The 16562-nt window shown below is 44.8% G+C and overlaps 1 protein-coding gene across 1 annotated transcript in view; it reads left to right on the plus strand.

The window, feature by feature from the left end:
• Positions 1 to 16562, plus strand: part of pgbd5 (piggyBac transposable element derived 5) — a 55111-nt gene that overhangs the window by 36919 nt on the left and 1630 nt on the right. Inside the window, exons 4-6 of the mRNA XM_067983710.1 lie at positions 3167 to 3347; positions 6015 to 6212; positions 8062 to 8167. Coding sequence (XP_067839811.1) covers positions 3167 to 3347; positions 6015 to 6212; positions 8062 to 8167 — 485 coding nt within the window. The remainder of the gene's footprint in view (positions 1 to 3166; positions 3348 to 6014; positions 6213 to 8061; positions 8168 to 16562) is intronic.

The raw sequence follows: 16562 nt of genomic DNA on the forward strand, positions 1-16562 counted from the left end.
GAATGGCATCACCATTGCCGAATCCCCCACCATCAACATCCTGGGGGTCACCATTGACCAGCCACACACATACTGTTTCTACAAGAGCAGGTCAGAGGCTGGGTATTCTGCAGCAAGTGACTCACCTCCTGACTTCCCAAAGCCTTTCCACCATCTACAAGGCACAAGTCAGGAGTATGATGGAATACTCTCCACTTGCCTGGATGAGCTCAAACAACACTCGAGAAGCTCGACACCATCCAGCACAAAGCTTGATTGGCATCCCATCCACCACCCTAAACATTCACTCCCTTCACTAGTGGTGCACCATGGCTGCAGTATGTACCATCCACAGGATGCACTGCAGCAATTCGCCAAGGCTTCTTCAACAGCACCTCTCAAGCCCACAACCTCTACCACCTAGAAGGACAAGGGCAGTAGGCACATGGGAACAACACCACCTGCGCGTTCCTCTCCAAGTTCCACACCATCCCGACTTGGAAGTATATCGCAGTTCCTTCATCGTTGCTGGATCAAAATCCTGGAACTCTCTACCTAGCAGCACTGTGTGAGAACCTTCACCACATGGACTGCAGCGATTCAAGAAGTTGGCTCACCACCACCTTCTCGAGGGCAATTAGGGATGGGTAATAAATGCTGGCCTTGCCAGCGACGCCCACATCCCATGAACGAATAAAAAAAACACCCAGTAGGTTCTTTTTGAAGTGCAGGTAAAAGTACCAGCTGGTTTGAGGCCAGCAAGGTCTCAAACAGGAATCAGATAATAGCTCTGTTTACATTTCCCCACCCCCTGGTGGGATGTGATGAATGTTCGGCAAGACACCAGAAAAGCTCCCTGCTCCTCTTTGAATGCTGCCATGGGATCTTCTATGTCCATGCGAACAGGCAGATAGGGTCTTGGTTTAATGTCTCATCTGAAAGACGGCACCTCCCACAGTGCAGCACTCCCACAGTGCAGCACTCCCACAGTGCAGCACTGAAGTGTCTTCCTGGATTATGTGCTCAAGTCTCTGCAGTGGGGCTTGAACCCACGACCTTCTGACCCAGAGGGAAGAGTGCTCACATTGAGCCACGGATGGCACCCATTTGATTGCTTATTACTTGTGCTTCACTGCTGCTATTTATTTCATTTGATTTGATGACGTTTATAGTTTGAATGTAGCCTAAATTGGGAGTCAGGGTCCAATCTGAGACAGAAGCAGAGTGATAGTCCCTGGAGCAGGGAGTCTTACTCCACTTTGTTTTAGAGACCGGTCAGGCTTTAACGTCGTTTGTGCAACACATCACTCAAAAAGCTGCTGCTGCTTTGTACCAATGATTGGGGTTGGAGTACAAGAGTAAGGAAGTCTTGCTGCAGTTGTACAGGGATTTGGTGAGAACTCACCTGGAGTACTGTGTACAGTTTTGGTCTCCTTATCTAAGGATGGATATACTTTCCTTGGAGGCGGTGCAACGAAGGTTCACTAGATTGATTCTTGGGATGAGTTTTCCTACAAGGAGAGGTTGAGTGGAATGGGCCTATACTCTCTGGAGTTTAGAAGAATGAGAGGTGATCTAGTTAAAACATATAAGATTCTGAGGGGGCTTGACAGGGTAGATGCTGAGAGGTTGTTTCCTCTGGCTGGAGAGTCTAGAACTAGGCGGCATGGTCTTAGGCTAAGGGGTCGGCCATTTAAGTCTGAAATGAGGAGGAATTTCTTCACTCAGGGTTGTGAATCTTTGGAATTCTCTACCTCAGAGGGCTGTGAATGCTGAGTCATTGAGTATATTCAAGGCTGAGATAGACAGATTTTTGGACTCTAAGGGAATCAAGGGATATGGGGATCGGGCTGGACAGTGGAGTTGAGGTCGAAGATCAGCCATGATCTTATTGAACAGTGAAGCAGGCTCAAGGGGCCATATGGCCTACACCTGCTCCTATTTCTCATGATAAACCTGAAGCGTAAAAGCACCCTCAGCCAAATAGATATTTGATTGGTCACTTAAGTGGGTTAATTGAGCCAATCATGTTTTTTTTTCTCCTATGGACTTGTTACGACTCTAACGCCTTTAAAAGCTATGATGCTAAGTGCATCCACTGGATTCAAGGCTTTTTATGGTGTGGCTCATTCTTACTCTGGTATTGATAGGATGTTTCCAAGATAAAAGAATCTTGTTTCAACAAACAAAAGCTTATTACTAATGTACATCTGCATACCCTTGAATAGTACAGTCTTCTATTTTTAACTTGCTGCATGCTGCGATTGTGAAGTCTGCCATAGAATCTCACAGTACAGGCGAAGGCCATTTGGCCCATCGTGCCTATGCCAGCTCTTTGAAAGAGCTATCCAATTAATTCCATTCCCTGCTCTTTCCCCATAGCCCTGCAAATTTTTCCTTTTCAAGTATATTACTATTGAATCTGCTTCCGCCACCCTTTCAGGCAGTGCATTCCAGATCATCATAACTCACTGTATAAAAACAATTCTCATCTCCCTCCTGGTTCTTATGCCAATTACCTTTAAATCTGTGTCCTCTGGTTGCTGATCCTCCTGCCAGTGGAAACAGTTTCTCTCTCTCTACTCTATCAAAACCCTTCATAACTGTGAAATGAAATACTGTACTGTCCCCTCACTGCTGCATCCAATTGTTTCCTAAATGATTCTCTCAACTTTCCAGGAGCAGAGACTGTAGGAGGACCAAAGCAAATAATACTTTTAGTAGTGAGCTCCTTGAATGTTGTGGGGGGAGCTGGGCGTGCACAGTATTTGGTGCCAGATACCCATTTTGGGAGTAAATGGATATGCAAGTTGGAGCACAAGTGATGAGATAATTCCCTCCACTGGATCGACCGTGAAGGATAGGGAAAGATAAAGGAGGCTTTTATAGAAGTCTAATCCATTAGGTTTAAGCATGCAAGTTTAAAAAAACTTGCATGGAGTGCAGTGTGGCAGAGTTAAAAATCGACGACTGTTGCTGAAGTCTCAGTGCTGCATTAATAAGAGATTAGCACATCTGAAGACAATCTATTGTGACAAATGGAGGAGGCAGAGAAGGTATATTTTTTGTGTTGTGACTAAGTGTGTGCATCATCGAATGGAATTTCTTGCTGCAATGAAAATGGGAAAGAATCTGCAAACAAACATGTTAAATGTGTTCTGTCTTTTTGCTCCCCTTTTCCATTTAGGTTTACGTTCATTTGAAGGAAGGAACGGTCTCAGATGGGCTGGATACTTTGAAGAACAGACCACAGCTCCACAGTCTTGTAGCAAAAAGCCTTTGCCAGAATTTGACTGGGAAAAACTACATCATCTATACTGGGCCCAGCATCACCAGCCTAAACCTTTTTGAAGAGTTTGAGAAAAGAGGTTAGTAGTAAAAAGCGTGAAATATTGTGGCTGGTGCCGGATAGTTTGGAATATCAGTGTGAAGCAAGATAACTTCAAAGAAATTCAAAGGATTGTTTCACTGAACATACGATTTGGCCTTTTTATTGTTGAATGCCTCTGGAAGGAGATTGCCTTCATTAATGTTCAGTCCTAAGTTTTAGTGGTTGTGCTTTAATAATCATTGTTAGAAATGTAAGATGCTATGGGAATGAACATTTTTTTTCTCCACCTGATTTTGTCTTGTTTCTATCTTCCCCGCCCCCTCTTCACCCCTACGCCGCTTCCCCTCCCCTTGAAGGCACTATAACTTGCTGTCATTCCATGGCCACCAGCTCTCTCTGGTACCTTGCCCAAGTGGGCATTCATTGTATGAAAGCTTTTAATTTTTTTGATCGTGGCCAAGCCTGTCGTCTTGTGACATCCACATCCGCATTTACCAGCAGAAGTCACTGGGTAGGAATCGGGACGGGAACCTTGGCTGATTTCTGTGCTTGGCTCCCCCCACCCCCTCCCCAATCCCCAGGCCAGGTTGCTGACACCAATTGCAGTGTCCCAACTGAGATCAGCCAACTCCGTACAGACTGGAGATCACACCTGAGTCTGTCTGTGTTTTGAGTAGCTCAGCACTGGATGGTGCCTTCACTGACAAGGAGCGCTGTACACATTTCTAAATGAGGTGGAATGTTAATACTGTAATCTCATCTCAAAGTTGGGCTGGCATAAACCATGATGGGAAGCTCAAGATGGCTGTAACACTTATCTGAGCCTGAGGGTGAAATTAATGCCTAGAGGTAGTTCACAAATCTGCATTTTGTATGGTGTATATAATGTGGAGCAGATGGCAGATTTCATTGTAATCACTTCTGCCATCTGTTTTATAATTTAAATACACGGTGATGTTAGTTTGTAAAATGGTCAAGCTCTTTGTGGAAAGAATATGGTTTTGTGTGTGGAGAGGTGAGGTGAGAGGTGGAGAGCTCCCTATGTGGAGAGGTGAAGGTGGGGTGGGGGGCAGGGCTCCCTGGGTGGAAAGGGGGGAAGAGGGCTCCCTGGGGTGGGTCCATGGTGGTGGGTTGGGGGGGGAAGAATTAGAGAGGAATGGTGGGGTCGGGGGGTCCGAGGGGAGCAGTGGTGTTGGGGGGGGTCTGGAGTAATCTGCTCTTCAGAAGAATACAATGGAATAAGTTAGGGACATTAATGGGAGATGAAGTTGTAAGTAGTTTTTGCCAACCAAGGTATCTGTAGACTTGTCTCAAGTACTCTCATTCCCATCTCTCCTTTCCTGTCTGAATAAATATTATCTCCCTTTTAGGAAAAAAAAACTCTTCACACTTTTGCACATTTTCTCCCCCAGATTCTTGGATTGGGCCCTGGTCCTGGGAACTTTGTTCTACAGAAATATACTTATTTTTCATATATAGCAGGTCTCCCTGCAATTCTCTCATTTTCAGCGTTAGTACTTTGCTTTAGTTCCTGCATGCATGTGTTCTTATGTTGTGCAGTTTTATTACTGTGGTTGAGCCATATTTTTATCACGTGAACATCCATGGGTATTTGTTGCTATATTAGTGATAATATCAGTGTAATTTGTAGCAGCTTGATTCTGACTTTTAGGTTTCAATCAGTAAAGTGCACCTCCCCACAAATAGATATATGAACATACAAATTAATAACAGCAGTAGGCCATTCGACCCCTCGAGCCTGCTCTGCCATTTGTTAAGATCATGGCTGATCTGATTGCGACCTCAACCCTACTTTCCCTACTATAACCTTTGACCCCCTTGTTAATCAGGAATCTATCTAACTCAGCCTTAAAAATATTCAATGACCCTGGCTCTACCGCTCTCTGGGGAAGGGAGTTCCACAGACTCACGACCCTCTGAGAAGAAATTTCTCCTCATCTCCATCTTAAATGGGAGACCCCTTATTTTTAAACTGTGGCCTCTAGTTCTAGTCTCTGCCACAAGGGGAAACATCTTCTCAGCATCTACCCCTTCAAATCCTCTCAGGATCTTATATGTTTCAATAAGATCACCTCTCATTCTTCTAAACTCATGTATACAGGCCCAACTTGTCCAACCTTTCCTCATAAGATAACGTCCTCGTCCCAGGAATCAGTCAAGTGAACCTTCTCAGGACCACCTCTAAAGCAATTATGTACTTTCCTAAATAAGGAGACCAAAACTGCACACAGTATTCTAGATGTGGTCTCACCAATGCCCAGTACAACTGTAGCAAAACATCTCTACTTTTATATTCCATTCGCCTTGCAATAAATGACAACATTCCATTTGCCTTCCTGATCACTTGCTGTGCCTGCATAATTAACTTTTTGTGATGTACTAGGACACCCAGATTCCTCTGTACCTCAGAGTTCTACAATCTCTCTCCATTTAAATAATATACTGCTTTTCTATTCCTCCTGCCAAAGTGGACAAGTTCACATTTTCCCACATTATACTCCATCTGCCAAATTTTTGCCCACTCATTTAACTATCTATATCCCTTTGCAGACTTCTTATGTCCTCTTCACAACTTACTTTCCTATCTACCTTTGTGTCATCAGCAAATTTAGCAACCATAACTGGTCCACTTTATGGCTTGGGTTGTTTAATTCCGATTTGGATTGTTTCTCTTTCCCTGCAGGGATTTATTGTTGTGGACTTTTGAGCTCCAGGAAGAGTGACTGTACAGGACTGCCACAGTCGATGCTCGTTAACCCTGAGGTTCCACAAGCTCGTGGCCAATACAGGGTGAGAATGAAAGGAAACATGTCCCTAATCAGCTGGTCCAACAAAGGACAGTTCTACTTTCTCTCAAATGCTTACTCTCCATTCAAAGAAGGTAAGTGTTCTTAAAACCTTTGTACCCAGTAACTAGGGGTATTCAAAATGAATCAGACTCTTTATTTTTGGGCTCTCTGGCCATGATTAATGTTTGTTTTCCCACTAACCATGACTTCTTATAGAATGCAAGTTCTATAGCTGGTTACAGGAAAATCAACTAGAGGAGCTGATTGTGGGAATAATGGCCAGAATTCTGGGGTTACATTCCTGCAACACTTGATGTCAATCCCATTCATCGTGTTCCACATACTATAGGAAAGGTAACTGATACAACTGCTGAAGTCAGTGGAATCTGCTGCAACACTTTTGCCTGGGTTCCCTGTGGCCTTTCCTTGATGCATGTAGTAAGACCACTCACTTTCAACCCTTTTCCTCCTGGACTTGGCATCACTTGAGGTTGGCTTTGTAAAATTCTTTTGGTGTTTTAAGTTTCTAGAGAGCTTTTGTTTAATGCCAACTTCTGGTTTCAAGCTTTCTGTGTTGGCTGAAGGAGAGTTTCCTGCCGCCACCAGGCGATGCTCAATGTGTCTGTCTTTGGGAATTTTCAAATCCAACCTTTTTGTAGCTCCGTCAACAACAACATCTTGCATTTATATAGCACCTTTAACGTAGTAAAACGTCCGATGGCACTTCACAGGACCAATATCAAACAAAATTTGACACCGAGCCACATAAGGAGATATTAGGACAGGTGACCAAAAGCTTGGTCAAAGAGGTAGGTTTTAAGGAGCATCTTAAAGGAGGAGAGAGAGGTAGAGAGACAGAGAGGTTTAGGGAGGGAATCATAGAGTTTGGGGCCTAGGCAACTGAAGGCACGGCCGCCAGTGGTGGAGCGATGAAAATCGGGGATGCCCAAGAAGCCAGAATTGGAGGAGCGCAGAGATCTCGGAGGGTTGTAGGGCTGGAGGAGGTTACAGAGATAGGGCGGGGCATCAATGTATTCAGGAGTAATAAAGAAGTTCTATATTTGACACGTTTGGTGATAGCTAGGCAATTAGAGTGTTCACCTATTGCAGAGCCTCTTTTAGAGCCATTGATTAGTAACTTGCTGACATGGTAAGTTGAATCATCCACTCATCAGATGTCAGCACTAATTGCAGTTAAGTATTGATCAAGCCAGAAAAGGAAGTTCCTATCCCCTGTAGTAACACACACCAATGGCAGAGTGCATTGAAAAGCATCCCAAGGAAAAGGTTGCATTAAAAACCATTGCAATGATTTTGAAGAGTCCTAAGGAGAAGACTACATGAAGCACCAAGTATTGGAGAGGAACCAGAGGGCTCCAGGAAGAAAAGGAGTTTGACCACAATGAGGAGAGTACCTGGCTGGTCAACCTGGAGAGTTTAGATGGGTTTGGTTCTGAATGGAGCACAGAGCTACTGGGCAAGATTAATTAGGTGGATCTTTACTACAAGTCCTCTTATGGGAGATGAGAATCTAGGACGGTAATAGGAATTCCAGTTCCTGTAATCTGCGTTTTTGTCTTCAGCTTTCAAGATCTTTCGTTACCCCTTTTGAATAAGACTGCCCACTTCAGATGCTGTCTCCTCAGTAGAGTATCTGACCAGTGGGAAAAGAAGCTTCCTGCAACTAGTGCAGAGTTTGAAATCAAAACACAGGCATAAGAAGTCCATTTGAGCAAGAACAAATGTTCAGCACTTGGATCTGGATACTGTGCTATAGTTTGTGTAATTAGCAGGTAATCTAATTTCTAGGCATCAAATCTTGTGAACTTATGGTATCCTCAACTTTTAACATCAGTGGCAGATTTTATCATTGTAGATGATAGTTGTTACATAATTCTAATCACTACAGTAGTATTTTGTCAAATCTTTTTGTTCCCACAGGAGTCATAATTAGAAGGAAGAGTGGAGAGATTCGCTGTCCTTTAGCTGTAGAGGCTTTTGCTGCACACCTTGGCTATATCTGCAAATATGACGATAAGTACAGCAAGTGAGTACATACAGGGACATGCCAGTCTATTATCTGCTAGTTGTGTATGGACTTCAAAATCTGCCCAACACCCCTTCTCAGAGTAAAAACCTGCTTCACGCATGGCTGTAGCATTAATAGATTGAAGAATTATGGTTTATTTATGGATTTTATACATAATGTATGTTTTGGCTCTTGAACCATCCTATTTAGTGAGCTACTTTATGTAGGACACATAATTCATGGCTTCCTCAAGACATTAAAGATACCATGAAAGGTGCAAAGCATGAGAAACAACTAGGGTGTAGGTTTGCTGATTTGTACTCAAACTCAGTTGCTTCAGTTATGTGGAGAGACTGGAAAAACTGAAATTGTTCTCCTTTTAGAGCAGAGAAGGTTAAGGGGGGATTTACTAGAGGTGTTCAAAATTATGAAGGGTTTTGATAGAGTAAATAAGGAGAAACTGTTTCCAGTGGCAGGAGGGTCAATAACCAGAGGACACAGATTTAAGGTAATTGTCAAAAGAACTAGAGGCAAAATGAGGAGAAAAAATTTTGCACAGCAATTGTTATGATCTGGAATGCACTACCTGAAAAGATGGTGGGAACAGATTCAATAGTAACTTTCAAAAGGGAATTGGATAAATACTTGAAAAGGAAAAATTGGCAGGGCTATGGGGAAAGAGCAAGGGGGAGTGGATAGTTTTTTCAAATGGCCAGCACAGGCACAGTGGGCCGAATAGCCTCCTTCTGTGCTGTATCATTCTGTGATTCTATATGATTCATGAAGAAGGATATTTGGAAATATGGTTGGACAACGTAGAGAGAACCAAGATTAAAAGTGGAAGATGTGTGATTATCTAGAACTTTGCAGAGTTTGATGTAACGGTTAGATTCGAAGATAACAATTCACTAAAGTGCATTAGTTTGATATTTTACTCCACCCGTTTGACCCCGGCACCAACGATGAATCTCAAGAACTTAACATTCCTTAATCCTGCGAGAGCAGCAATCTCAGACATTAGATGTTTATATTTTAATTGCTTCTCGTTCAACGCATTTTCTAATGAATTGTTATCTTCGAATCTAACCGTTCCATCAACTACAGTTTCTTCTGGCAAATCACATCTGGATTCCAAAGGGAGCCTTCTCCTGCTTTTAATCTTGGTGCTCTGTATGTTGTCCAATTATTAGGCTAATTGAATGTAGTCAAGGATAGGATTAAGTTAACTACAACTGGAAACTAACTTGGCATAGACGTTGCAATGCATTGGCTATCGTCAGCTCAACTAACTGCTATCAGAATAACAGCCTCCAGGTCCTCACTGTATTTCCCCACTTCCCAAGTCTCAAATCTTTTGCTCCTTGGCCTCCAGTCCTTGACTTTTTCACACAGATAAGAGTCAACTGCACTGCTGGGATGAAGGAGCTGGATTTAGCAGTGTGAGCCCAAGGAGCCAATCTGACCTGCACAAGCACCAATGTAAAAGCACCTGTGATGTATTATGTCGATTACCAAAAATAGGATCCGACAATCTTTATGGAGCCTTTTCCAGTGGTGTCTGCAGTAGTTTGGAAAGGATTTGTTTTTAGCCCATGGTATGAGCTTTAAATGCAGTGTTATATAACAAAGGATATAGAATTTATACCAAGGCCAGAGGGAGATACAAAAGAAACAACTTTAATTTATATTGTGCCTTTCATGACCTCAGGATGTCCCAATGCACTTTACAGCCAATGAAGTACTGTTGGAAGTGTAGTCACTGCCGCAATTCCTACACTGCAGCAGCGAATTTGTGCACAGCAAGGTTCCACGAACAGCAATGAGATAAATAACCAGATCATCTGTTTTAGGTGACCCCTGGACCCTCCCATTAAATTAAATTTAAAATTCTCAACCTTGTGTTTAAATCACACCATGCCTTTGTCCCCCCTCCAAATCTGGACTCTAAACAGTGCTACACCACCCCCCCCTTACCCCTCCATTGGTGGCAGTGCCTTCATCATTCTAGGTCCCACTGTCTGGAATTCACTCCCTAAACCCCCTCTGCCTCTCCACTTTCCTGGCCTCTCGAGCCTCTTTAAAACTTGTTTCGTCCAGCTGTTGGTCGTCCCACCTAATCCCTCCCTTGGCTCTGCGTCCATTTTCTTCACCCCACTCTGCAAAGTGCCTTGGGACATTTTCTATGTTAAAAGCACTATATATGAAAGCAGGTTGTTGGCCCGATTCACTCTTGTAATATCTGTGCCAAACATAGCCCTGTCCCACCAAGAGCCAGGACTGCCGTACACAGGAATGGAAGATCTGGATTCTGACGAGCAATTTAGCTACGGCCTAAGGTGAAAAGGGAAAGGAGTGCTGTCCTTCATCCCCGCTAATAACGGCCCAATTCCTCAGAATAAACCTATTGCGAGGATATCCATTGGGGCAGAACAGTAGCGTTCAACTGCTTTTTTTTAAAGCTACCCTCTTCTCTCATTATAAATTATTTTGAGATTAATATCCCCATTTTGTTTCTCAATAATGGGCCATTTTCCATCCATGATTCTTATGAAAAAATGTTATACTGGTTATATGGGGGTCCTTCCCACACTGGAGGAGTGCACCTTTTTAAAAAAAAATTAAATGTGGTCTCAAGTGTTGCATTGCATTTTGTAGGCGTTTTGCCTTGAAGACAGGCTAGCATTGCTTGATGTACCTACCGCTCGTGAGAAATCAATTTGTAGAACTCAAGATATATAGGAGAACATTATACTTGGTCACAGAATCATTTATACACAGGGAAGAAAGCATTAGATACTTCTACAACGCAAGTTATTCTCCATCCTACACCTTCATTGAAACTCCTCCCTGAAACTACTGCATAGGCCCTGAATTTCTTCGATTGTCAGTTATGCAGTCATTGTTCTGTTGTTGAGCTGGAAAGTGATGCAGTTCACCAGCAGAGGAAGTTCCACACAAGTTTCCCGGGGTAAGTCAATTTGAAGACTTTTGGTGCAGCTCTGGTATAACTTGAGAGGAAAATATGTACGTTGCTGACCTCAACCCCCCTCAGGAAACTTCCGTGTAACAAAGGCATATCTCACTCTGCAGACACCCACCAGAACACTGTGCGTCAGCAAGGTAGAAGAATTATAGTATTTACAGCACAGAAACAGGCCATTCAGCCCAACAGGTCCCTGCCAGTGTTTATGCTCCACACGAACCTCCTCCCACCGTACTTCATCTCACCCTATCAACATATCCTTTTATTCCTTTCTCCCTCATGTGTTTATCTAGCTTCCCTTTAAATGCATCTATGCTATTCGCCTCAACCACTCCTTATGGTAGCGAGTTCCACATTCTCATCACTCTCTGGGTAAAGAAGTTTCTCCTGAATTCCCTATTGAATTTATTAGTGATGATCTTATATTTATGGTCTCTAGTTCTGGTCTCCCCCACAATTGGAAACATTTTCTCTATGTCTACCTTATCAGGTCACCCCTCAGCCTTCTCTTCTATAGAAAAGAGCCCCAACCTGTTCAGTCTTTCCTGATAGTTATAATCCCTCAGTGGTATCGCTGGCAAATTCCACCAAATCACTTGATGGCATCTCTGACCCAAAGCATCAGTCCAGGTTGGAAACATCATGCCCACTTAACTGCCAGCTCAGTCCACTGGGTGCATTAGCAGGGCAGCAGCCAGTAGAACACTCTGCTTCTCTGAAGATCTTCGTGCCCCCCTCCAAGATGCACAAGTTAGGAGCCTCACACTCCTGATTCTTTCACCAACATCACTCGTGCTGTCTGCAACTCCCTCACACCCAGGACTGATCAGCAGTGCAGGAAGAAGTGGAAACACTTCACGAGGGTGGCATGCAGTGGAAACACGAAGTGGAAACACTTCCGAGCCTGCATGCAGCAAGACCTGGACAACATCCAGGCTTGGGCTCATAAGTGGCAAGTAACATTCGCGCTAGATAAGTGCCAGACAATGACCATCTTCAACAAGAGAGAGTCTAACCACCTCCCCTTGACATTCAACGGCATTACCATTGCCGAATCCCCCACCATCAACATCCTGGGGGTCACCATTGACCAGAAACTTAACTGGACCAGCCATATAAATACTGTGGCTACGAGAGCAGGTCAGAGGCTGGGTATTCTGCGGCGAGTGACTCATCTCCTGACTCCCCAAAGCCTTTCCACTATCTACAAGGCACAAGTCAGGAGTGTGATGGAATACTCTCCACTTGCCTGGATGAGTGCAGCTCCAACAACACTCAAGAAGCTCGACACCATCCAAGATAAAGCAGCCCGCTTGATTGGCACCCCATCCACCACCCTAAACATTCACTCCCTTCACCACCGGCGCACTGTGGCTGCAGTGTGCACCATCCACAGGATGCACTGCAGCAACTCGCCAAGGCTTCTTCGACAGCACCTCCCAAACCCGCGACCTCTACCACCTAGAAGGACAAGGGCAGCAGGCGCATGGGAACAACACCACCTGCACGTTCCCCTCCAAGTCACACACCATCCCGACTTGGAAATATATCGCCGTTCCTTCATTGTCGCTGGGTCAAAATCCTGGAACTCCCTTCCTAACAGCACTGTGGGAGAACCGTCACCACACGGACTGCAGCGGTTCAAGAAGGCGGCTCACCACCACCTTCTCGAGGGCAATAAATGCCGGCCTTGCCAGCGACGCCCACATCCCGTGAACGAATAAAAAAAAATGTCACCACACTTACCCTTCCCCACCCCCGGGCACCATTCCCCCATTTAAAGCAACACTCACAATACTAACCCTTCACACTAAACTCTGGATAAGGGTGATACCACTCCAATAACACATACCAATTACCTTACACATCCCAAAGCACCTTCCTCCACGCTAACATCCTCATATCCCCCTTATCCTTAACTGACAGCCTAATCTACACACACTTGCTCACTCACCTGTTTGTAGGGTGCGTAGGAGGAGGCTGAAGTGCTGCTACTTCAGTTGAAGACCTACAGAATCTGCCCTCTGATACCCCTTGCAGTGGCAAGTGAGGACGAGCTGGACATTCATCGAATGGAGCCTCTTCCTATTCACCCATCAGCAGCTACTCGGTTGGTGCCTCCAGTGCCATGTGCGTGCCATCCAGCTACTTTGCAGAGGTCTACTGCTCTGTGCCTGGGGGAGATGCCCATGTCGGAGAATTTGGCTTCTCTTCTGAAGGAGGGTGCCCATCGCCTGCAGAACACACACCCTGATTGCTTCCTGGCCAATGTTGCACAGGTGCCTTGTGGCAGACTGGAATTTGTGGAACCGTATATGCTGAGGGCCGCTGTCACTTTAATCGCCAGGGAGACTGCAGTTGAAACAGTGAATCGAGTCTGCAAATCTTTGCAATGAAGTTTAGCAGAGATGCCCGATGGCATCCTTGGAGAGGGGCAGCTGTCGGGTACACAGCCCCTCAGGGAGGACCTTGTAGGACTGGTGGGGCCTCTAGACGTGTCAAGGAGAGTAGTTACATGGTGGGCTGCTGTCCTCGACCAGGCTGCCTGATTCTCCTGGTCTGGACACGTTGCTGCAACTTCTCCTCCTGATGGCATAGAGCAGCGTGTCCATGGGGAAAGCCCTCTCTTATCTGAAGCCAATCTGAGTGTGGGTTTGGGGCTGAGGGAAGTCAAGGGTTCCCTAAGAGAGGAACGCACTACGGTAAAAATGAAGTGCAGGTGTCAGCGATTTTAATAATGTGAAGGAAGGGGTTAAAAAGTTCCTGGGAAGCCTGTCATTAGTAAGTGTAGTTGGTGCCCTCTTCAGCTCACCAGCTTCTCACTTACACTTGTCTAAAGTGTTAGGCAAAGCTGATTAACTTTTTTTGGACGGTGTAATGTTGTACTGATTGCAAAAAGTGGCGTAAACCCCAGGAAACTTCTGTGTACTGGAACAGTGCAGCTATGCAAATGAGATCTGAGGGGCTGTGACGCAGGCGTAAGATATGCAGTGATTAAAAAGATCAAGGAAATTTGCGTGTAGCGCAATGCTGGCGTAAATGTACCCAAATGCGCTAAAATGCAAATTTCCTCGATCTTTTCATTGGAATTGGATAAATACTTGAAGGGAAAAGATTTACAGGGCTATAGGGAAAGAGCAGGGGAATGGGACTAATTGGATAGTTCTTTCAAAGAGCCGGCACAGGCATGATGGGCTGAATGGCCTCCTTCTGTACTGACCTTCTCTCCATTATAAGGTCAGAAATGGGGATGTTCGCTGATGATTGCACAGTGTTCAGTTCCATTTGCAACCCCTCAGATAATGAAGCAGTCTGTGCCCGCATGCAGCAAGACCTGGACATCATCCAGGATTGGGCTGATAAGTGGCAAGTAACATTCGTGCCAGGCAATGACCATCTCCAACAAGACAGAATCTAACCACCTCCCCTTGACAATCAATGGCATTACCATCGCCAAATCCCCCACCATCAACATCCTGGGAGTCACCATTGACCAGAAACTTAACTGGACCTCCCACATAAATACTGTGGCTACAAGAGCAGGTCAGAGGCTGGGTATTTTGTGGCGTGTGACTCACCTCCTGTCTCCCCAAAGCCTATCCACCATCTACAAGGCACAAGTCAGGAGTGTGATGGAATACTCTCCACTTGCCTGGATGAGTGCAGCTCCAACAACACTCAAGAAGCTCGACACCATCCAGGACAAAGCAGCCCGCTTGATTGGCACCCCATCCACCACCCTAAACATTCACTCCCTTCATCACCAGCGCATCGTGGCTGCTGTGTGTACCATCCACTGGATGCACTGCAGCAACTCGCCAAGGCTTCTTTGACAGCACTTCCCAAACTCGTGACCTCTACCACCTAGAAAGACAAGGACAGCAGGCACATGGGAACAACACCACCTGCACGTTCCCCTCCAAGTCACACACCATCCTGACATGGAAATATATCGCCGTTCCTTCATCGTCGCTGGGTCAAAATCCTGGAACTCCCTACCTAACAGCACTGTGGGAGAACCTTCACCACACGGACTGCAGTGGTTCAAGAAGGCGGCTCACCATCACCTTCTCAAGGGCAATTAGGGATGGGCAATAAATGCTGGCCTTGCCAGTGATGCCCACATCCCATGAACGAAAAAAAAAATACTATGATGATGTAAGTGCTGAAGATGAGGAGGAAATTTGAGGCCATAGATGCAGACCATCTGATTCGAAGTCCTACAGGCATACGACTGCAAGCATTGTCTCGATTTATTCCAAAGTCATGTTGATTGTGACCTTGGTCGGGGGTGTCTGTCAGCACGGGCACTGATCTTGGGTTGCAGTTCTTGTACTTTGACAATTCCTTGAGTCAATAGGCTGACATATTTGCTCTGGGTTGTCGGAGTGATCTGGCATGCTTTGTTTCCAGACACTGTCAACTGAAGGCAGGTTTGGGTTAAAGCTTGGAAAATGTATCTGGCTTGTGTTAGCTAAATTCTGTGGATGTTTTGACCCAACCTGGTTTCCAGCCTTGGCTAATTCATTGACCTAGCCTTTGTCATCAATGCTAATTGCCTCCACCACACATGACCTAGTTTAGATTGGTTCCCCACATCTTTGGGAACCTACTGACTCAAATAATCCCTTGGGCTCTTCTGATAGAGTGTCAAGATAGGATGAGGAAGTATCACCTTCAGACACTCATACTTCAACCCCTTTGACAAGTCCCATCAGCTTTCTGTACATCCCCTATCTGGTACCCTTTAAGTTTGAGGTCAGGACTGACTTCTGAACCACTTCTGTGGGTTTTTCAGAATTTCTCTTTCCAGCTCCTGTTGATCCATCATGGATTTATTTCAGAAGGGTCTGAACATGTCATTATTTAGCAGCCGAAAGCATATGTTTCTAATTGAGCAAAGGCACTTCATATTGAGATAAGCCAGATAAACTGGAGCTATACAGTTAATAGGTACAAGCAGTCAGTTCTGTTATTTGTGTGATGAACTGTTTGACATTTGGTCTGCGTTGAGAGAACTTGCACTTTAAGAACTTGGATGCATGTTTGACGAAGGCTCTTTATTTTAATTTAGACTTTTTTTCAACTTCTCAAATTCTTGGCTGTTTGAAAATGTAGAAGTGAAAATTCCTTAACCAATACTAAGTTCTGTGTCATAGAATCATACAGCACAGAATGAGGCTATTCATCCCATCATGTCTATGCCGGCTCTCTGAAAGAGCTACTCAATTAGTTCAAATCTTCTGCTCTTTCCCCATAGCCCTGCAAATGTTTCCTTTTCAAGTATTTATCCAATTCCCTTTTGAAAGTTACTATTGAATCTGCTTCCACCACCCTTTCAGGCAGTGCATTCTAGATCATAACAACTCACTGCGTAAATACATTTCTTTTCATCTCCGCCCTGGTTCTATTGACAATTATCTTAAATCT

This window comes from Heptranchias perlo, chromosome 5 (genome assembly GCF_035084215.1).
Source record: "Heptranchias perlo isolate sHepPer1 chromosome 5, sHepPer1.hap1, whole genome shotgun sequence".
In the NCBI taxonomy this organism is placed as follows: domain Eukaryota; kingdom Metazoa; phylum Chordata; class Chondrichthyes; order Hexanchiformes; family Hexanchidae; genus Heptranchias; species Heptranchias perlo.